Source organism: Formica exsecta, unplaced genomic scaffold (genome assembly GCF_003651465.1).
Source record: "Formica exsecta isolate Colony F162 unplaced genomic scaffold, ASM365146v1 scaffold258, whole genome shotgun sequence".
Lineage (NCBI taxonomy): Eukaryota > Metazoa > Arthropoda > Insecta > Hymenoptera > Formicidae > Formica > Formica exsecta.
In genome coordinates this window covers 116454-140253 of record NW_021849849.1, presented here as the reverse complement: position 1 = coordinate 140253, position 23800 = coordinate 116454, and the positions used below count along the sequence as shown (strand labels likewise).

Here is a 23800-nt window from a genome sequence, read left to right as displayed (position 1 = left end):
TTTAATAAATAAATTGAAAATTCCTTGGGGGGGGGGGATATATTATTTTAAATATAATTAAATTCAAATATATATTTACATTAAATTATATTTAATATAGAAGAGAGAGAAGTTTTTCATTTTGTGGAACTGACAATTACGTCGGGCAAATAAGTCACGTATACCGTATAGGTTTCACCTTTGTGCATAATAAGCGTGAACGGCAGCCATCGCACACAGTCGACAGACAATTTGCAAGTTAATCAACGCGACCGAAGGACGATGCGATCGGCCGCGGCCGCACAGTTCGCGAGATGAATTTCTCCGCATCCCGATCGTTTCCTGAACTTTCTTTTCCTGAACAATTCACAACAGCTTATTAAGACATACACGTTTCGAACGCGCAATTTATGTTACTCGCAAACGGAACACGATCGCGGTGAAATATACGATGTTGTAATCTGTAACGAGCCGCAAATTTCTCATGGAAAGTGCGAGAGCCGTTTCGTGGGCGAGAGAGCTTTGTAAATAATAACATAAGCGTTCGCGAGAGTGAAATTGTGCGTTCCCTCTCGCAGAAAGGATCTATGAAAATTGCAATTCGCTCTCGTAGGCGTCAAATACGCTTCGCGTATCGTTGAATGGAAGGAAAAATGGAGTCTTTTTATTTTCAATGTAATAAAAACATTTTCTTCTCTGCTGTTTTTATCTCGGATGAGGCTCGATTGAAATCGCATTCGCCTCGGCGGCAACCTGAATCGATAGAAAGCACCGCGGGCGCGATGTAGTATATACGAGTATATAATACACGAATGGCAATCGGAGACCTTTTTGTATAAGCTACCAATTTTCAACGTTTCGGTCCTCTATTTACTCTCCGAACAAACGTCGCCTCGTCTCCAAGATTGATTATACGATTCGCTTTAGCGTGTCGCTTTCCTATATAATTCCCGATTGTTATAAATTACGCAATTTTCTCGAATCGATCGTCCCGTTAAGTTCAAGCAAGATATTCCCGCGAGTATCTCATATGTTAATTAAATAAGACGGAACATCTATCTTCGTTTATACGAGCGCGATCAAAATCGATGTTCCGGTACTCGTTAGGGAAACGGGCGGAATACGCAAATAAGGGGATCACCATGCGTTACGTGACTGTATTCGTGCATCGGAGAACGACCTCGATAACTCAAAATCCGAATTAATCCAGAAATAAAAATACTTCCTCTCGCGCCCTATCATTGTCCCTCTAAAAGTTATCTATAGATAAGATATCGAAAGAATGATTTCGCAAACAGAGCCTCCATTAACTGGTACTCGATCGGATCGCACGGCCTAAAAATCGCGGGGCAAGATAAATCCTCGGGGAAACAATTCGCTCGGCAACCCGCAATTACATCGCGGGAACATCGTGGGAACGATGTTGTCTTCCGAATAATTCACGACGATCGAATAACATCGATCAATCTCAAACAACGAGGCACCTCGCGGCCGCGGCCAAGCCGCGCGCGCGTATTCGGAGGAGTCAAATAACTTAATCATCCCTCTACGAGATTTCGTCTCGTTTTTGGCAACGGGCCGATCCCGAGGACGCGCATGCAAATCACGATACTCGGCGCGCTTCGCTCTCTCTTTCTCTCTCTTTCTCGCAATCGGCGAAAAGATAGCGCTGACAAATTGACTCGAGATTAAGGACGTTTCGGGGGCATGCACGGCAACCCCGACGGAACAAAGTGAAACTGGGTCTGCGACCCCCCGCGTTCGTTCGTGTGCGTATCGCTGCACGTCCGTGTACGTGTGTCCGTGCGCGCCTGTACTTTCCGCGGGAACAGGTGCATCGGCCTACGGAAGAAAACTATTGATTTTCATTTACCCGCGGAGAGTCGTGCGGCCCCCCTCGTGCGCTCGACGAAGGCTACGGGGGAAAGCAAGCCTCTCCCCCGTCGCTTGGCACGGCCCGTTCGCCCTGCATTCGAGCGGGAAGACAATGGCCCCGGGTCAGTGAGCCTGTGCACTTCGGTGCCATTCGGAAATCGAATCGAGATCGACCGCCAAAAATGCAGCGAATCGACGAGAAAATGGGAAAAGAAGAAACTATAATTTTCTTTAAATGTTGCTTTTTAAATTTTGAAAAAAAGAAATTTGTCTCGCGGATAACCCTCATACTTGATCATATTTTGACGCGTTCAAGGATAAACGGGTTAAAATTAATGTTAATTAATACAATGAATCGACAAAAGGAAAAAAAACTAGCGCTTGTGTCGCGTGATCATTGAAGTATGAAGTTCCCGCAAAATTTCAATTTGGAAAACTCTTCTGGGAAAGGAGAAAGTTTAAGGAATAAGAGAAAATGATTTACGCACATCTGCGCCACATGTAATATTCTCTGTTATTACCGTTGCATTTAATACAGCCTAAGACAACGCGCAAGGACACGACAAAATGAAAAAGTTAATGAGCCCATTGTCCAACTTGTCAATGCTGTCACGTCGCGATAAAGGACAAATAAGAAAAATTTCATCGCCGCCAGAAATGAAAGAGAAAATATTTAATTTACAGATATTTTTCGATTAACTAATTATATTATAGATTTTTTAATTAATCGGTATAAATATGTGCGTTTATTTAAAGTATAAATGTAAATTTCAATGTCCTCATTACGTTTTCTTTTTTTTTTTTCAAGCAAAGAAAATTCTGACTAATTTATAATAAAATTAATTCATGCCTTCCACAACTCCGATTCAATTAATTCCGGCGATAAGTGTTATCGCTAAAACACATTCGTTCGCCATAGTTAATCGCAAACCGCGAACAAGGTACCAGGCTACTACGGCTGCTAGCTACTATGTAGTGTTTGTAACATTAATACGGAAATATCCCGGTTATATGCATATTGGATAACGAATGGGTCGTGAATGTACGGCGATTGACAAAGTGGTCAATCAATAATTTCGATACGGTCTTATCAAAAGTATAACGTACGGGACTAAACTATCCAGTATCAAATACAACGCTCAACGCTCGCTTATGAGAAAATTATTGATGTGACAATCGTAATTATACTGCGAAAATTAATTAAACAAAAAAATTATATTTCTGCCAAAAAAAAAAAAAAATCATCCTCTTTAAATTTTTTCCAACGATTTTTTCCACATCTCTACAATTTCAGAAATTTATAATGTTCGTATATAATATTGCTTTCTACAATCGTATTAAATTTGAATAACCTCACTCACTCAATAAACGTCAGTCATAGCGATACGCAATGCAAGGCACATACGAATCTTACGCATAAAATTAACGGCGACGCGCGCGACTTTGAGAAATATTTGGAATACTTTACCGTTCTGGATGGAGTAGTCCCATTCGTCCTTCGAGCCCATTGCGTAGGCACAGTCGGCACAGGCGATTTATAAGAAATTGAGATCCGCGAAATTGAGATCCGAGTAGAGTTTACACCCGCTCGTCTTGTTTGTTCGCGCCGAACTTTCGTGTCAAAATGAAGGAACACTCGGTAACTTTTTCCGGCCCGGTCACCCGATCGTTACGTTGTGGAAATTTCGAAATCGCGGAAAGTTCACGATCGTTTCGGCTCGCAATTTTTCGCAAAAATTTTATCCCGCGAAGAGAAGACTCTGGATTTTTTTTTTACGAGCGCGTCCTGTCGCGCGAAGATACTAATCGCGTTCCCACACGCGCGGATACTTTCCCCGGCAGAACAATTGTCGTGTAGTTTCCCCTTGCGCTTCTATTTTTCTCGACGATCGGGCAACCGGTATAAGCTACGCGCCCTACTCCTACGGACGTAATACCGGCCGGCGCATCGGCACCGCTTTATATCGCGCGCGGTCACGTGAATGCGCCTGGACTCGCCAGTCGCGCATGCGCCGGTAAATATTTACACGTGCGCGCTCCCGCCGTGCGCGCGTACACATGAACAAGCACACGTGCGAACCTACAAAATGACGCGACGCTGATGGATCGATGATCGATAAATAATTGTACGGACGCTGTTATATATTGATGCATCTCCGAATAATTCACTTGATCGTGAAATATTAAATAAATCTTGAATCCCGCATAAATTGGTACAAATTGACTCGCTGTTTTTGTGTATAATTCTGTTTTAAAAACAAAGTTAAGAATTTAAATTCTTTCAAAATAAAAAGAAAGAAAAAACTTTTGTCTATTATGAACGAAAAAGTCGAATTAAAACTATAATGCTTGAATTTTAAACATCGATATGTGTGCGACAAAAAATCAGAAATATGTCATAAATACTATAATTGTTTTGCTAGAAAAAATTGCAAACCTCATTATATTTTAATTAATAAAAGTTGCTGTTAAAACACTATAATTTTCTTCAATTTTATTTGATTTTTTTAACACTAATCAGACATTATTTCTAGTTAAAAAATTCGTAATATTAATTTAATAAAATAAATGCATACGTGCAGTTCTGCTTTCGTTGCAACAAAAAAATGTACTTTTTTTACTGTCATATGTTTTTCACTAAATCAAAGATAAAATATAATATATTGATGTAACGATAAGTACAAAAATAATTATTATTATCTACTATTAATTGTATTTATATTTGATGCTGCAAAGAAAGTTTAATTAATGCATTCTCATCGTAGCATTGATGAAGATAAGATTAGATGACTCATTTTTTCAACAAATGAAAAGCGTTTATCTCGTGTTTGCGAACAATAAGTGATCAAATATCTCTTGCCCGAGAGAAACAGTTTCTTTCTTTATTAAGCACAGATTAACGATATCACACGTCAAACATCATGCTACATATTACGATGTCATAATTTCGTATTTATTGCGTAATGACGAGATAAGATATCGCTTCCAATAAAAATTAATGGAATTCTGACAGATTTCAAAATATCAATAGTATCCACTATTCAAAAAACATTCTTCTCGCGAAATAATTTTCGTGAGGTTTCTTCTATTTATTCGCGTGTTCACTTTGAGATATCTCGACGACATTTGACACAGCAATTGTTCATCCCTTCGACTCGATCAATCTTTGAATCGCAGAGAATCATAACAAATTCCTTCCTGTCAGTTGTAAGAAATTGTGACATTCGAGATTTTAGAGAGAGATCTTTTATAAATAGATATATAAAAACGCGTTCAAATAATAAAATAAAGATGACAAAAACAATAATTATAATAAAAAATCTTTGATTCTAGCGAAAAATTAAGATATTTATGACCTTTCCATCAAAAAGTTATGGCATTCATGATATTTCCGATTTTTTGTCATATCGATATTTAAAATTTAAAACAACACAATGTGTATAATATTAAAAAGATTGAGAATATGATTTTTATAGAATAATAATTCTCTTTTTAAATAACTGTTTCTCATTTGTCCTTATACAAACAAGAAATAACATCGGCTTACTTAGGGGCACTGTTATTTATCGAGAAATCATTTTAAGAGCATTTCCGTTCTCTTCTGTTATATATAACCTTGCTTAAAACAATCACACAGTGGGAAATGTATTATTCCTCCACATGACGTAAGCACGCAACGTAAGCTATTTTGCATGTAAACTCAGAATGCTCAACGTGAGATGAATAGAAAATCGTACCGTGTCGCATTCTTGAAAATTTTATATAATCGTAGAGATTCGAGTATTCGATTACATCATTGTAATTACATCACCTCTAATGCAACATCTTTCGGAATCTAATCTGCAGAATAATAAGCATGCATAGATTCCTTCATGCATAAATTCCTTTCAATCAGCTAAATTTTCACAAAAAAAATATAAAATATGTATTATAAATTTGGTGTAATATATAAATATAGCGATTATATATATTATATAATTAAAATAATAAATTGTTAAAAATTATACATAAGATTTAGGAAAATTAGGTCGAATATTACAGTTCAAAGTCCTTGTCATTAAGCACGTGATCCAATAAAATTTATCGTCATGTGATTACTAATTGCTTAAACCAGTGCTCGGATTTAGTTCTTAAACATTCAATGTGAATGACATACAAGCCCGTAAGTGTTTGATCTTTGGAGATGACGACATTGATATTTCTGGAGAGTAGTGAGCGTAGAGATTAACACGCATCGTATCCTAAAATGGTTTTATTAACTCTTAACTTTACACATGTTTAGTATGTAGTACTTGTCTCAGAGAGAGAGAGAGAGAGAGATATCTATATATGTATATTATTATTAATTCGATATACTTTTTTTTCATTGATTACGGACGAGAGCGATACCGTTTCATGATCTCAAAGTAATCGCGTTTTACTTCAAAGCGATCAATGCTGTTCTTCTTTTTTCGCGAATTTTTTTCTTCCCCTTTTTTCTCTCTCCTTCAAGATATGTTTTACTTAGCGCAAACTTAAGAGATACGTGTCGATGGCTTTTCGTTATTTAAAGGAGAAGCAAGTACGAAAGCCGCTCCATCCTGCGTTTCGCGAATACATCAACGTAAACGTTTCACTTTGTATCATATATCGAAACGCTTTTATAGCGAATAAAAATAATCTGAAAATCCCAGTCAATATGTTTATTCTTAGGTGTGTTTATATATATATATATATAGCTATGTATATAACACATGTTCGTATGGGCGATGCGAGATAACTCTCTCCTTTTCTTCCCCTTGTCCTTATCTTTCTCTAATGGAACTTTTACTTTGTCTCTGGCATTAGCCCGATTTCTCAGAAAGCGGCCGTATACGAAAGTCATGGTCACAATAGCTTAGCAATTTGTCAGATCATCTTTTTTTCTTTTACACACAGTTATAAAATACTTTCGAACCATTTTTCACACACAGGCCAGAAAAGTCACTGTTAGCAAATATGCTCTCTTTGAGAAATTCATTTTCTTTTTTTTCTTTCGTATCCTTTCTCAGGTGTTTTGTCCCTTCTATCTTATAAATATCATACATGCTTATCATACATTATCATCATTTTCACAAGTAACACAATTGTAGCGCTTAAGGGATACGTGTAGAGCAATGATATGATTAGAAGCATGATATGAGTTATGCTTGTTTACCGCAGATCACAAACGGAATATAAAGTTCTTCTTGACCGTTTATGATGCACCGCGTTTCTGGGTGTGTACAATGATCCGTTGATTCACACTGATTCTCAAATATTATTCTACTAAGTAGCGTTACTCTTCATTCATTAGCCACTACATTATTACTTTGTGAGCGATTTCGCCTGAAATAATAAATAAGGGTCCAGTATGTCGATATAATAAAGTTTTAATTCCATGAAAATTGATAATATAAACAATTATCTGCTGGAATCTGATATGCATACACAATATAAATTTATATTTATTCTTTCAACGAAAATCGCACACAAAGAAATATCACAATTATAGAATAATCCCACCTTACGATAACATAAATTGTTATATTCGAGTCTTAAAATAGAGAATTTAACATAAAAGATATTTATTCGTACTCTTATAAAAAATAATAAGAAAATGTATTTATATATGTTTATTAATTCACGATATAAAACGTCATAAAGAGCAATCACGTACAGGCGACAATTGCAATCTCCTTTCTCTTTCTAAAAGATTCTGCGATAAACAAGATGCGCGATGAAAAATATTCATTAGTTTATGACAAACAACTCATCGATTCTGTCTTTCGCAAGCATGTAAAGCAACTGAATCATGCAATTAATATATAACTATACAAGCGTCGCGTCTCTCGTCAAGATCATAGAGAAATTTGACCGTAGTTTTGATATATATATATATATATATGCTCGCGAAAGAAAGAAAAAAGTCTGTGAGTCACATTTCACGAGTTTTCCTTGTGTTCAATGATATATATTTAAATCCTCTACGTTACAAGGACATGAATTATAATAGTTAATATATTATATCGTAATTTTTATGTAGCCTTTGTATACGAAACGTTTTCTTAGCATCTTACATACGTATTAATCGTCAGCAGTCATACCAGTATATAGGCGCGCCCGCAAATTCGTCGATCCATTTATCGTCCGTGTCGACAAACGCGATCGACAAACGGAGCTTCCAAATTCGGAACGCAATACGAAATTCTTTTTCTTTTTTTTTCGTTTCTCGTATTTCCTTCCAAAAATATCAGGAAACTATCGAGGTATTGAAGAAACGGCTGCATACGTACTCGTACCATACCCCGCACTCTTTCGTCGCACCAGACATACAAACGATGATACTGCGGATGAGTTGTGTATATCTAGTCGCGCAGCGATTAAAAAATTACAAAAAACATTTAAAAAATGCGCCATAAAGAGTGCGAGCCACGCTCTCTTTCGCAGTTACAAATACGTCCTTATTTTTACTCTCTTTTTAAATATTAATTATTTTTTGGCTTGGTAACTATGTAAAATCTAAATTAAATAGTCTCATTCTTATATACGTGCCCGTATATATCAGTGTTTTCGTTCTGAGTTAATCTTTCGATGCTAACTCATATGTGTTTGTAAACAGGTCCGAAAAAAATAATAAAAATATACATATTTATTACGGTTATTAAGTCATAAAAGTTGTATAAAGCGCGTCAAATTGTGTGTAAAACAAACAGAAATGGATCTTCCTCCCACAGCGAAAGTAAATGCAAATAACTTGATTGGTCTGGCAGTATTTAAATTACGCTATTCAAATAACCGCAGACTCTCACGTCTCTATCGAACGGCACAAATATAGATATAATATGTATATATGTATACGTATTTATATATATATTTATATTTGTATATATTATTATAATCAGTTTTTTTTTCTTACCTTAGATAAGTTATCTGCATGGCCTACTGTGCCCATGGAAGCATTTGCTGTCATTTTGCAATGGCATATTGCATGTATATCATAATCGTTTCTTTAAATTTATGTCTCAAAAACATTTCAATTCTCTCCAATATATTTTCTCCTTAAGTAAAAAGCGATCGCCAAGTGAGCCAGTTTATCTACTCACGAGACTGATATTTAATTTAGTTTATTTCGTTACAAATTAATCTAAATGGAACGTTTAGAAATAAAAGAAAAATTGGAATAAAAAATAATATTATATAATATCATACTATATTATATAATATACTATTATATGTATCGTGAAGAACTGGTTCGTTTGGCGATGTATCATTTGTCGTTCTGGCAGTGTTATACGTTGTAGGTGCGTAATACGATATATTTCGTTAAATCCGTCCGTTTCTTGATACCTGGAGACTCTGTGTAAACAGTAATTGCAATAAATCCGTAGAACCGTAGTAATTATACGTGCTGTTATTCACAGTCGGATACCCTTATTGCTTAATAAATGGCACTGATTATTGAAATATTTACGAGTATCGTTGCTGTCTCGAATGCTACAAAGTCGAATAAAGTACTTTAACTCTACCGTTGTCTCGGTTCTACAACGATCTCTAAACTAAATTCACGTATCGAGTTCGGAGCAATGGATCCTTCCCTACGATTGAATTCTTTACGAAAGGCAACACGTGATTTGTATTCCCATACTTCCTAGAAAATCTTTTCTTTTTCTTTCGCGTGAAATATAGAAAATTGAGAGTGAGAAAGAGAGAGAGAGAGAAATCTTTTTCGAACGTATTATCGATCGATGATGAGACGTGCCGTTGTATGTAGTAGTACATATACAAAATAAGTAAAATCGCATGTGAGTTCTCGAAGAAAATTCTCGCTGGATGATTTTTCTCTTCATTCACGTCTCGCTAAGCAGTATATTGTCATACCGGATGAATGGAAGGGCTTTCTTTCAAACGTCGCTATAAACATTCAATATCCCACGATCATCATTGTCATCGTCGCCAATTCGAGATTGCTTTTTATAATTGATTTGGTTTTGCTTGTGTATCGGTGAGTCTCCGAGCATTGCTAACATATATTTGCGCGTAGGCGAGTGTACCGTATTTTGTTAGGGAGGCACGTAAGGGGGCGGTTTTCTGTACGTCGGAGTGGGTTTAGGACGATTTTGCCGATTGGTGTCGCGATTCGTGGCAAACGGCGGCGGCGGTTGGTATGGTTCTTCGGAGTTCTCCTTTGGAAGCATCGGTACGTCAGCCCCATCCTCAGCTTTCTGATACTCTGGTGGTGGAAGGGGTGGCTTTTCTTCTTTCAGGATGACAGGCGATTTATTGCCTGAAATATACGAATAAGTGTTAGTATGAAAGACCGATAATACATCATCGATATAATTTTAATGGTACTAATAAATTATTATTACCAGGATCCGGCTTTTCTTCTAGTTCGTCCTGGAAGATAACAGGAATTCCCTTGCTGCGAAAACTCTGCCGCTCGTCATCTTGTTCGCTGACGCTCATCTTCCCGCTGCGTCTTCGTCTGTGCAGAACGCACGCAATGATTCCCGCTACGATGAGCATAGCGGCGATAATAATTGCTGGCAGAACAAAAGTGAGAAGATAATCGTCGCGGAACGCGCCGACCGACGTGGAATCATCCACCGGTGGTACATGACTATCTGGCGAATGCACGCCCGTCAATTCACCGAGACAGATCCCCATCGGAATCACTGTAATCTGTTTTACAGGGAATTTCAAGCCCATCACTTCCAACACCTCGTCCGTCACGGAACGTCGATCGTTGTCACTCTTCACGAGCACGGATCGTAACCTATTGACCTCTTCGTGAGCGCAATACGACGTAGGCAGAGTTCTGTTATGCCACGTAATTACGGTACTACCGTTCGAGATGCTGTGCAGTGAGATAGCGCTCGTGTCCTTGTCCTCGTAGAGATCTCGCAGCTTCTCGATAAAGTTACGCTTTTGAAGCGCGGAATGCGCAAATGAGTCGTAAGGAATATCTAGCGTCATTGAGAATTCCACCGTGTGCGCCATGGGCGGCGCCGGATGAACGACAACGACCAATCCATCGGTGCTGCTCGCACCTAGAATAATAATTTCTAATTCAGTATTATTCTACAGACGAATGTAATTCTTTATATTAAAAAATAAAACTATGATGAAACTTACCGTCTTTATCAGTGACAACCAGTTGATATTCTTTGCGGCCGATATCGGTGCGCATTGGAACGCCATAAAATTCTTGATTTTTGCTATCAAATTGCAGCCACTCGTGAGGTGGAATAGGTATTCGATCGATAGTCAAAAGTGACATCTTCATGTTTCGCGACGATCCATCCTCAGCATCGAAGAAAGTATCCTGCAAAAATATATAACAAAATTGTTAAATATATTATTTTGTTAAATATATTATTCACATATTGATAAAAGCAATAAGAGTCAATAAAAAGCGTACTTCCGGCACTTTAAATATGAGTAATTGTCCAACTGTCGCATTAACGTGGTCGACTTGATTCCTCGGTACAGGCGGGAAATTAACTTTCGGCTCTTCGGTAGAGACTTTTGGTTCCTCGAGACGATTCATATCCTCGCATTGCCCTATGCCTTGGAATACGACACGTTTAACTGTAATTTCTGGAGCGAGCGCACTTCTTAGAGAAGACGATGGATCTCCATTACTGTCGACGAGCACCTGATAACATACGTACATTTTCAAAATTTGTAAAAAAATTTGTTTAAAAACTTATAAAATTTTTTTGCATAAGATAGAAATGATACAGTAAAACTACTTACGCGCCATAATTTATTTATATATTCTCTTGGACATTCGCTGCTTCTTGGAACATTATCGTTAGTCCATGTAAAAATGACTTGTTCACGATCGGATGTATTGATTTCAATAGAACGAACTGTAATGTGCTGGATGTTATCTTCGTAAAGTACAGCCAAGCTTCGAATTACCTATAATTGAAAGAGAGCGAATAATCAATGAAAGAGAGCGAATAATCAATGAAAAAGAGAGAAAGATTGAAGAATACGTACTTTGCGTTCCCAGTCAACGTCTGTCGGGAATTCGCTTCGTTTATCGATCCTTAAGTAGATTGTGAATTCGTGATTGACGCTACGACTCAACTTGTGCTGCTGAACATGAATATCGAGACTATCGGAGACATTGGCGCCTTCGCTGTCCGTGGCAACTAGTTCGTAATTCCAGGTAGATATATCTTTTTCGAGAGGTCTGTTTAAAAAAAGTTTGATAAAAAATCTCTATTTTATTCAAGAATAAAAATAGATAGATATAGCGCCAACTTACAATCCATAAATTTCCTGCATATGAGGATTGAACTGGAGCCAGTGGGTCGTCTTGAGCGGTGCACCGTGCCAGTATAGATCCAATTTCAATTTTTTTGTGTTGCCATCTTCGAGATCGGTGAAGGTGTTTACCGGTATAACGTAACTCAACGGTTTGCCGGCAGTTACTGGTATCTTCTTTAATCTCCTGTCGCGTCTCGGCGGGAAGTTGACTTGGCCGTACTCGATACTCTCCGTAATAACACGAGTCGTAGTAGTAGTAGGAGCCACGGTAGTGGTTGTAGTCGTAGAGGTGGTCGTGCTGGTACTAGACGGTGTCGTGCTCAACGTCGTTCGAAGATCCGATGTCGACGATATCGCGTTAGTAGTTGAGGTTGTAGCATTTGTTATGTTCACAGGCGTAGTAGTGGTAGTAATAGTAGTGCTAACATTCGTTACAACTACAGACGAAGGAGTGGTAATGTTAACATCCGTGATTACAATTGGTGTTGGTATGGTGGTCCATGGTTCTCTCGTCGAAGTCATAGTTTGTTCCGGCTAGGCGAGAAAAGACCGTATATCAAAATGCAGAACGCTCGCTGCGATTGGGAAGAGTGGAATAATAGTTCTATGCGATAGAGAAATTTGCATGATTACGATAGAACTTTAAACCGTTATTAAATGCACCATTAATAACGGACAACGGATTCTTAACAGAAGATAACAATTTATCTCGGCGAAGCGACAGTTTGACAAATCGGCACGATATGAGTATGAAGAAGTTGGTGTGTGTATAGCGGCATAGAATTATAATACAAATGAGAAAAGCGCTAAAGCACGCAAGCATTACCTCTTCCGTCGTAACGTTATTGATACTGGCGACGATCTCCGTCTCGACTTTATCGGGCACGCTAGTCTGGATAAACGTTGTGCTAAGAGACAGTAGAGTGGTTATAGGAAGAGGAGTTGTGGTGATATCCGAAGGAACGGTCGGTAAAACGGTAACGGGTTCAACCGGTTCCACATATTTTGTTTTCTCCGTCAAGAATTCTTCGTTTGTGGTCCCCGATCTCGGAGATTCTATCGATGGATCTACAGCGGTGGAGATGCTAGCTGTTGTTGTTGTATCAGCTGATGTTGTAGTCGTTGTGGTGCTACTAGCAGTAGTAGGTACGGTCGTTGGCGCGACTTGGGTTGTGGTTGTACTTGTCGTCGTAGTAGTGGAAGTAGTTGTTGATGGTGATGATGTAGTAAGTTCAGTGGTTGTTGTCTGCGAAATCGTTAGTAGATGCGATGTATGGTACGAAAAAACGAATGGTTAGTTACGAAAAGACGAAGAAGATGTACAAGTATAAAACAAAGTATCAGACTTCTGTTTGCGAAGACTTTCGCGTCGCAATCTGTACAGCGCAATTTAGAACGTGGATCTGCACGGACAAGTATACAAGTTTGCGAGAGACGAAAAATAGGCCAGCATTAAAATACCCAATAGCTATTCTAATCTCTTCAAGCGCAACGAGTCACCCGAAAGCGATATGGCATGGCGAAAAAAGGCGAACAGAAATAGAAATTTTAATGAAAACCGTAGAGAAATTATGTATATTAAATTATATTCCAAATATAATCATCGACGAAGAAGGAATCACGCAATCGTGTATAATTCCACGAGAATACTTACCGTAGGCGTGGTTGTTCTGTTTTCCAGATCGCTTTGCCTCATTCTCGGTATTATCTCTTCTTCGTCAACATCTTCGCTCTGAAAAGAACAACATACGGACGAGGAATATTTGCGATCTTGAAATTTCTCGCGACGATCGCAGTTATACGTGCATCGCAACAACTTACCTTCCAATCGATCGTCTCCTCGCCGTGGTGATGCCTGTGCGGATGCTCCGGGACTTTCATATTCGGCATGTAAGTCGGCGATACTCGCGAATCCTCGTTATCGTCCTCGCCCTCTTCGCCATCGTAATCTTCCTCATTGTCTTCGTAATTGTCATCGTAATTATCATCGTAACCGTCCGCGCCACCGTAGTCGCCGGAGCCGGCTTCTCTCCTGTTTCTCAAAGAGGGGCTCGAATCTGTCCTTACACGCCACGATATCACGGGCAACTGCAGAACTTCCGCTAGAGTGCCGTCCTTCGCTTGCTCCCGCAGTTGTTCCACCAATTCCGCTTGATGCTTCCACAAGTGACCGTCGCAGCCGACCTACGTGCACAGATATATCCTGTTGCTCGGCAAGCTTGTTTCTCGTTAAGTTACTTTATCGGATATCAATGAGATACCGTAAAAATTGATAATGAGGGCTCGTAAAATGTCGATGCACTTATATATCTGATATAAAAACGAGCAACCGCTAAACAGGGATCATTAAGTATGTTGAATCTCACCTGCCACTGGATAGTAGTTAAATGATTCTTTCTAAATCTGGAAAGCTTAATGTTTCCAGGTCCGCTAAGAATAACGGAGGTACCCAGTGCCTTCACGCCTTGAGAATGCATCGAGAATGCGCTCTACAGAATATAAAAATAAGTAAATTGTACAACTGACTCATAATGCAAAAGATAAAAGAGAGAAAGTCAAGACAACAAAGTGAATAAAATAGATTCTACTATTTTTATTGCCGCGCGTATATATAACAAAAACTATTTATTTTAATTCTTGAAAATACACTGTATTATTTTCTCAAAAAATAAAATGCAAAAATAACAGTCAGAATTAATTTCAAAGAGTACGATTAAATCAATACCGTGTGCATTCCCAGAAAACCCGAGAGATTTTCGATGGCGCTCGTCCTGATGGTAGGCGATAGTTTCTCTATAGCCGCATCCAACAATATCGTGAGAACCGTTTGTTCCTCTCCGTCATCGCAATGCGTCTGCAATTAGAATCGTTCCGTTTCCATCAGCCGGTTTTGTTTGCTACGCTTGCGTGCCTACTAGCACGCAAAGTTTCAAAGATCGAGATCGTCGACCGAAATATGTACGATCGCGATGTATGCATCTGTATGTCATACGACGTATTACGCACGCGGTACTAATATCAATTGGCGTCAATCAGTTAACGCGGGAATAATTCCTTTGCATTTAAACGCAACGTGCGGATGCGAGCCGTTTCGACAGATTTATATCGCGACACAGAAAGTGCTCTAAATTCCATTGTAAAAATTCATCAAACGCGGATTTTATCGCGCGAAATTAAATTATAGGCTAAAAAACGTACAGCGTTTTCCATTTCTTTTTTTCACACAGATTGAAGACACTTTTTAACATTTTTAACGTTATTTTGTTTCATTAATATTACACGCGAATGAAATAAAAATATCACTTGTAGATAATTTAAACGTAATGCAAAGTATTCATCAAAGTTGGTTCTTCTCATGTACGTTTTCATCTTTAAGCTATATATTATTCATTAGCGAAAATAGCAGGCATGTAGCATCGGAGACCTGTTGTCCGACTTGGATAAGAAACTTGAAACGATGCCAGCGAAACGTTTTCGCAGCTAACGATTCTCTCATCCCGTTCGCGTTCTCGTTACCGAGTTAACGTTTTCACTCAAACCACTCACCCTGCCGTCCTTATGCTTGAGCTCCTCCAGTTTCTCGGGTATAACCTGCACGATGAACTGATCCTTGGCGGTGTCACGATGCTTACCGAAAGCCGTGACGGTCAGGTGATAATTGCCCGTGTCTTCTTTCAACGGCACACCCAGGAGAGTGGACGCCGAGTCGTCCCAGTGCATCCATTCCGGAAAACGATCGCGATTACTGGTCCCGCGAACCTGACATATTTTTAACATATGACACATTTTTTTCTACCGCTATTCCTCGTGAAAGGACAATTATTTGGGTCGGTGTCGTTGTATCATTGAATGTGAAAACGTTTGAATCAGTTTTGCACGACGGAACGAGCGGTGCCCGAATGATTTCCGAGGACAAAGGGAAGACTAGGGGCCATTCAACCTAAGAAGGATTTCCGGCCGCGGGGGGAGCAAATTGAATCGCAAATATGGATTCAATGGAAGACGCCGCATCTCGGCAGAACTTGGAGAGGGAAGAAAATGACAAATGTGTGCGAGGATAAGTAAATCAATAGGACTTAGCGGGCATTTCGATGTACTTGATGGCATACTTGACCAAGTTCGAGAAATACGAAAGAAGAGCCATCTAAATTCAATTATCTATGCAACTTTTATTTCGCGTAGATATGAGCTCTTGAAAGATTTTTTTCTCCCTATTCTCTTTATATGATAACAAGATCTTTCCACAAAATATAGTATAATCGTATAACTCATATAATTATTAATTGCATATAATTCGATAAAATAATTTAAATAAAACCGCGTAGATATTCTATTCGTCGAAATTTTAAGAAATACCTACTTTTCATATTTTTGAATATATCTACACATACTTAAAATTTCAACGCGGCAATTTTTTTCGGGGGAATGCCCGCATTTTCCTCCTCGAGAAAACTTCTCTGTATAATACAAGACGACCGGTCAAATAATTTTCCGATTACGAACGGACCCGAAGAATAAATTGCCATCCACCTCACCGGCTTACCTCGTAAAAATCCACATTTCCCGAAAAAGCCTGCCGTGGTATTTTCATTTTGAAAACATGGCCAACTGGGACGACGGAATCCGACACGCCCCACGCTCTTTCGACCCGAGAGGCATGCCTCCTGCCATCCCTGGACGACGATCCTTGCTCGTAACGATCGGATCGACCGCGAGTCGCATGATGATTTATCAGAGCGGACCCAGTAGGCGAGTTGTCATTGTCATTGTCCTCGCCGACATCGTCGAAGACCAAGTCGTCCTCCTGCAGGCTGAGGCCCAACGCCAGAGGCAGCAGGAGCAGGATGCACGCAAGGATGTGAGGATGCTTCTTCATGTTTCCGGGAAATCGTCAGTCCCTGGTATCATACCATGCTGCTACGCCTGCAACAGATTGTATCACATTCGTTCATCGATCACCGAGATAACTATCGAAGGATATTATTGTCATAATAATTATCGCGCATGATTAATTAAGATCGCAAAAATTAAAGAAATTAAGCTTTCGATCCTTTAAATGATCGTGAAAGACCGAGCTCAGTCTCTTTCTAAATTGTTTATCTCAGAAAAATATTTGAGTTTAGAATGAAATATTTTTTCACCGAAAAAAAAATTGTTTAGTACATACAATTTTTTGAAAAATTAATCTTATATTTTTAATTACTTTAAATTCTTCAATATTATAAAACGATTATATAACATTATTACGTATGTGACACTCCTCGATACAACTAATAAATCATCTCTCATAAGAGAAAACGTGATATATTCATTGCCTAAATAAGGCAGTGCCTAAACGATACAAGAATTAAATAAAGTGAAATGTGAAGTAATGGAATGGTGTATCGCATCGATCATTGAACCAGACAGCTGAGCTGATAATTCGCAGGCCGATCGCTCGCTGTTCTCACTATCCATTCGACGATGCGGCTGTTTAGGTTCAGTCCGAGAGATTAATGGAACATTTTCGTAACCGGGGGAGCAAAGCACACGCATCCAATGGTATCCAATGATAGCCAATAAACGCTTCCATTGTATTTTTATTTCCCTTTATTGCTCGTTTCGTCGAGCACCGTTTCATTAACTGGCGCGATCGGCCAATGAGGAGTTGACAGTTTAAGCCGTTGGATTCTCTCGCGAATAACAAAACCCGTAGTCGGGATACCTAGTTTTATCGAAATTCTGCCGCGTCCCCTATAATAGCTGTCGCGAAACGCTTTAGACACACCCGAATAATTCGCGGCCAGACTTCGCGATTCTTTTCGATTGCGTCATCGAATCGCGGAGCAAATCGAGCGAATTAATCGAAACGAGGACACACTCGGGGAAACTCGTTTAACTGTGTTTAATCGCGTAGTATTTTATTCGCGGACTTTTAAATGTTTCCGAAAATTGGATCGTCGCGATAATGATAACGAAGGCTCACGCTTGAATCGCATTCGACGCGAACAACGATGTCGTCATCCGTGAGGTCGTAGGATAAATTCAATTACGTTGTATTTTTAGTTACCGTGTTAGAGTCTCGGGTGATTGAAATAAAAGTTTGATCGAGATCGTATTTATTACCTCCGAAGGTGGATATAAAGACGAACAGAGAGAGAGAGAGAGAGAGAAAGAGAGATTTCAAGGACCAAGAATGCGCGGTCACGCTTGATTCCAACGCGGTCACGTTTCGTATGAAAGTTCGGGTCACGGATTAAATACGCTGATGAAAACGAGGACGACGCGATATGCTATAGATCCATCTCTGAGCGACGACTACGAAGACGGTCAACGGACCGCGAAGGCTATCCGGTGGGTGTAGACAATTGAGTTTATGCCCGCATTTACATGCGTCCACACGGAGCAAGATGTAGAAATGAGCTTATTATATTCTCTCTATCTCTTTATCTCTCTCTCTTTCGCTCGCTACAAAGAGATCCGACATTTATATGCGAAACTGGCACTCTACTTTTAATAAACGAAGTTTTCAATACAAGAAATGATAGTATTTCACTTCGTGTTGTCTATAGTAATTTTAAACCATTGGTTCGTAGTCGAAATCATAAAAGAATATATTTTGAAAAAATAACACACTTAATTTTTAAAAAATTGTTGATATCTTGATTCAAGAATCTTTTCTAAGTGCTTTTATTAATGATTTCCCTTTTGTTTGCAATCGCGCCATTTAAAAGTTACAATATATTTGCAACTGATAAGAAACGCAACTTTTCCAATTTCAAAGATATCTCAATCCGTTTGCATGTTTTTCAAAATTATTTATAGTTATCTATAGTAATTTTCCTTTCGTTTATAATTAAATCGTTCGAAAATTATAGTATATCGAATGCGACTTTGTCAATTTTAAAAAGATACATTTTAAATCCGCTTGAGCTCCATATTATTCAGAGTCAAAATTAAAAAATATATAAAGAGTAATTATGTTTTGGCTCGTTATCAGAATTTCAAAATAACTTTTAAATGATATTTTACAATAAAAAAAAAATGTTACAAATGATTACAAACAATTCTTGAAGCGAGATCAATATCAGCAATTTTGTTATCTTAAAAATGAATGAGAATCACTTTAAAAAAAATATATTTTCGACTATGAACTAAATCATTGTTACTACAAACAAAATACTCATTTTATCTATGTTAAAAATTTAATCTAATGAAAGTAGGGTGTGCCAAGTTTGCGTAGATCGATTCAACAGCTACCACAAAAGTAACACAAAATTGATGGTGAGCGTTGAGTAAAGATAGTTGTCATGATTTTATAATAAATCTCGAAAAGTTTGTTACAAAGTAAAGATATATAGACATTGCACTATAACACGCAGTGATCCGTTTCGCGTCGAAATTATTTATTTACCGAGTCAGTCTGTGCAAAGGCATCGGCTATAAATAGGCGCGTCGTCATACGATCACGCGCTATCATTTTCCGAGGATGATTGTAGACGGAAAAGAGCGTCCGATGACAAACGATTTTAGAGTCCGCGTAAATAAACGCGAAACTTGGGAGCGTTTATCACAATCGAATTGCAATGGGAGTGCAAAACGATCGCCCTCGCATGCGTCCACCCTCTTCGCATCGCAAATCCCCGCCAGCGACCTTAATATGATGCCACAGTCGCGATACCGAGTACTATTTATCAAAGCTTAACGATCGGATATCGCGATGTCAATTGTTCGATTGTTCGAGGGGAGCGGAATTCTTTGATTGTCCAGCGCAAACACGGTGTAATTTCCTTTCTCTAGTACCGCTGCAAAATTCCAGAGAGATACCGGATTTATCCGGATAAAAATTATCGGAATAAAAGATATAATTATACATATAGTGCGCAATCACACTTTGCAAAGAGTTCACGTTGCGGATAATAAATAAATAAAATAATGTAAGCAATTTTAACGGAATATTATTACATGGTTTATCGTTTGACATATAAAATTTTTTGCACACTTTGACATCCGACTGTGCGCGTCCTTCGTCGATCTCGCGTCCGTTTAATCGCGTTCCTCCCGTTCGCGCAAATAGTTTATCACGTCGCATCGGGCGTGTTCGAGACCTTGTCTCTCGAGCCATGCTGCATAGTATGCAGGGCGCAAATACATCGCTGCAGGTGCAGCGTGCTGTCGTCGAGACACGCGCGTATAGAATACAGGAACATCGACTGGCTGCGATGCCAAGGCGTCAAACGGAAGTGCACGAGGGACGAAAGAGATCGATAGCTCGTACATCATAACTCGAGAACGTCGGGTAAGCGATGTATTCGGCATCTCGATTCTTTGAGCAGCGATTTAATAACGCGCCTGTTCGTTCTATTTTATTCGTCCAATTACGGTTCACCGGTAAATCTCCGACCTAAAGCGTTGCAGATAATTCCGTCGTGATATTTCTTATCGAAAGAAAGAGAGGCGTTGTATTAAAATAGCTACTTTTTAAGTTCATTGACAACGTTCGCCGCACGTATTTTATTCTTTTTCTCGAAAACAGCTTGTTAGGAATAATCTTTTGAGTCAGTGACCTTAAACTCGAATTAATCGATGCTGTTCTATGCAAGCATCGCTGACGACGCCAGAGATGCGATAAATGCCGTTCACCATTAAAATCGCGCAAATTGTGATAGGTAGGAAATACCGTAGAGAAAGAGGAGAACGCGTGTTAACTTTCAAATAATAATATTATAATACCCGTTATTTCTCGTGAAAGATTATCATCTCGGGATCCAACGATTGTCGACAAGATTCCTGCGAGAAACAAACCCGCAGCAAGACTCTACGCTGATAGTTATTTCTGAAAATTTAAACCATGACGTCAGAGAGGCGCCTGCATTGAGATTGAAATTTTTAAAAGACGTCGGAGCGTGTGTCGTATGGGTATCATCCGTTCCTTCGAGATCTAAATTTAAAAGCGACATCGTGGCGCCGCCGGCGTCGAAAATTTCCTTTCTCGCATCAGATTCTTCCGTATCTTCGGGAGGAGCGAACGTGAATCGTAACGGAAAGAATTTTCGCGACCTGAGGTGAAGGAAAATCTAACGTGGCTGTTCTCAAAGAAAGGAATGGCTTCGATCTTCCAAGAACGGACGATTCCATAATAATACATGCGATAAGAAATGTTTTATCTCTCTCTCTCTCTCTCTCTTTATCAATGAAAATATGCAATGCCGTCCTACGAACGGCAAATATTATGCGCATCGACGAACGCTCCAATTATAGATATCGTGTTATTAATCGTCTCAGCAATACTTTGTCGCGTAAGCTGCATGCACGATTCATGCCCGCGTACTACCTACGAGCGAATCGCTCGCGATAAAGTGGTCAATAAATAATATCAGGAGACGGCTGTATTTTTCCAAAGAAATTCCTGCCGCAAAATGATCACGACTTTGACCGGAGGAGAGCCGTAACGAGTTTCCGGAGCCCGAGTGTCGGCTTTTATATGTCGGATAACCGCTTTTCGTGCCTTGTGTACACAGAAGCAACGTTTACACAGTCTTTATTCTTCCAGATGCAGCCGCAGTGGTCTCAGAAATAGGGGCAAAGAAGCGTCCCCCTCTTTCGAGTCGACTCGATGTTGAAACCGGCATCCTGTTTTAGCGTCGGTAGAGCCTCCTAGCAACAATGTTGCAGGGAACGATATGCGCGGATGATATTTCACGAAAGAGAGAGAGAGACAGTAATGTACTTTATTATATGTATAGATAGAAAAATATTATACAATTAAAATACGCGCGTTGCGTTTTCTCTCGTTTATTCGCAAGTCATTTATTAAGCGTGCTTGGAAATTGGTAGCTTGGTACGTACGTACGATTTCCCCTTTCGCTAATTCAGCATGAATATGTGTAAGCTCGCGACAAATATTCGCGTGCGTAGCGCGAATAAGGCGCGTCGAGTTCCTATCGCGACATTCTTGCGGCGAGGGAAAGCAACTCGATACTCGTCGTTTACTTACTCGCTCCGCGTATCATTTATCGTACGACGTACGAGAATGAATCTTAATTATGCGTGCGGCGACAGAGCGCAGACGCGTATTTACGCGCTAAATTAAATATGCAAATAATCGGACGGACGTGTAGAATTCAGCGAGTGAGCGTCGTCGTAAAAATCGCGCGTTATCTCGGCGAAACATATTTGAATAATATCGCGGAGTCTCGCCAGCAATGCCGTCCTCAGGTCGATGCGCCACCGTTCTCAGGATCAAGGAAGGAGGAGGAAAGGGAGGCTGTAGTCTCGCGGGAATGCGGAAACTTAAGCTAAACAGAATATTCCGCGCGTCTCCGGGTGAGAGAGAGAGAGACAATGGCTTTGGTAAAAGTTGGCGACTTTGCGTTTCGATGAAAACGGGGCGCACGATGAAAAAATCGTTGACCTCCTGAAGTAAAAGGAAGTTCTTTCGGACTTTCGGTCGAACGACCATCTTTCCGTCATTCGGGTCACGAGGGATTAATGTGAATTTTTCGGGCCGAGCCGCAAACAGAGAGAGTTTCATAAAAATTACATCGTTAAACTTTCGGAACGAATAGAGAGAATTAATGTTGCATTTAATTACGCAAGAGTGATAAAATATATTTGAGGTCGGATTAATTTACTTCGAGCCCCCGCCAAAAAAATCATTAATGCATACTTTTCTCCATCGGGATCAAAACAGATAAAATTAAATTATAGATGAATTTAATAAAGCTCAACCGTGCTCATAACCCGTTTCATAAACGTTCACAATGAACTCCTTATCTCGAGGGAGAAAACAAAACTATCTTCCTCTCGACCTGCTTAATGCAAAATACGACCAGGTATATACCAGTGTCTGACGCTAAAAGATAACGGCATTTTATTAGAAAACACTTAAAAAATTCTTCATAATTATACTGAATGTTCCAAGTAAAAATTCAATAAGTAGTTTGTGTAAAATACAGATCAACAAAAAAATCCATAAGAAAGAGAAAAATTATTTCCTATATTTTTTTTATGCTAATTACAATCTCGGCTTTCAAATTTCTTTTGAGACTCGAAAGACCTAACAACCTACATAATTTTGATCGCAACAAAAACTTCCTCGATACGTCACATATCGTAGATATAACATGATAACATATATTAAAACAGCTCTTTTATGCAAATTTTCCAAAATTGTATGATGATAAAGTAATTTAGAGCTAGAATTACATTTAATGTCAAAAAAATTGCAGGAAATGATTATTCTCTCTCTCTCTTGTATATTCGAAAAAATTTATTTTTTGTTGAACTTCATGTAATCCAACCTATTAATTCTATAACTCGTGAATAAGCGAGAGAGAAACGAAATATTCAATGAAAATCATAGGATTATAAAATATATTATAATCAATATTATCGAGTTATAAAAATATTTTATATAAAATGTTACACGACATTTCGAAATTAACGATAATATATCGACTCAGGGAAGCTATAATAAAGGGACATTGTAACTTTTGCCAGATCTTGACAGATATCCCGCGATGATTCGTAAGATTATTTACAAAGACGCGTCGGCCTAAAGTTTCCTCGGCCCGAGCCGGTGATTAAACCCCGTTAATAAAGCGATCGCGTGTTTTCGCGTAATAGCGGAGCGGCGAGTTCATATCGAACGACCTGCGCTCGGGTTCGGCTAAATTCGGCATTC

General features: G+C 39.0%; 2 protein-coding genes across 6 annotated transcripts in view; both read right to left on the bottom strand.

The window, feature by feature from the left end:
• LOC115236633 (carbonic anhydrase 2) overlaps positions 1–3843 on the bottom strand; it is a 16813-nt gene extending 12970 nt beyond the window's left edge. For all 3 annotated transcript variants that reach the window (XM_029809219.1, XM_029809217.1, XM_029809218.1), the window contains exon 1: positions 3323–3843. In XM_029809219.1, the coding sequence (XP_029665079.1) occupies positions 3323–3362 (40 nt within the window). In that variant the 5' untranslated portion in view covers positions 3363–3843. The remainder of the gene's footprint in view (positions 1–3322) is intronic.
• Positions 3844–6091: 2248 nt separating this feature from the next.
• The window catches only part of LOC115236560 (dystroglycan), a 68460-nt gene continuing 50751 nt past the window's right edge, over positions 6092–23800 (bottom strand). Inside the window, exons 2-15 of one of the 3 annotated variants that reach the window (XM_029809085.1) lie at positions 16679–17058; positions 15682–15894; positions 14861–14989; positions 14502–14624; positions 13957–14319; positions 13790–13867; positions 12962–13381; positions 12134–12669; positions 11863–12058; positions 11614–11781; positions 11276–11512; positions 10990–11179; positions 10224–10904; positions 6092–10138 (exon numbers count right to left, since the gene is read on the bottom strand). In XM_029809085.1, coding sequence (XP_029664945.1) covers positions 9915–10138; positions 10224–10904; positions 10990–11179; positions 11276–11512; positions 11614–11781; positions 11863–12058; positions 12134–12669; positions 12962–13381; positions 13790–13867; positions 13957–14319; positions 14502–14624; positions 14861–14989; positions 15682–15894; positions 16679–17011 — 3891 coding nt within the window. In that variant the 5' untranslated portion in view covers positions 17012–17058 and the 3' untranslated portion in view covers positions 6092–9914. The remainder of the gene's footprint in view (positions 10139–10223; positions 10905–10989; positions 11180–11275; positions 11513–11613; positions 11782–11862; positions 12059–12133; positions 12670–12961; positions 13382–13789; positions 13868–13956; positions 14320–14501; positions 14625–14860; positions 14990–15681; positions 15895–16678; positions 17059–23800) is intronic. The other 2 variants (XM_029809084.1, XM_029809086.1) reach the window with 2 other exon arrangements.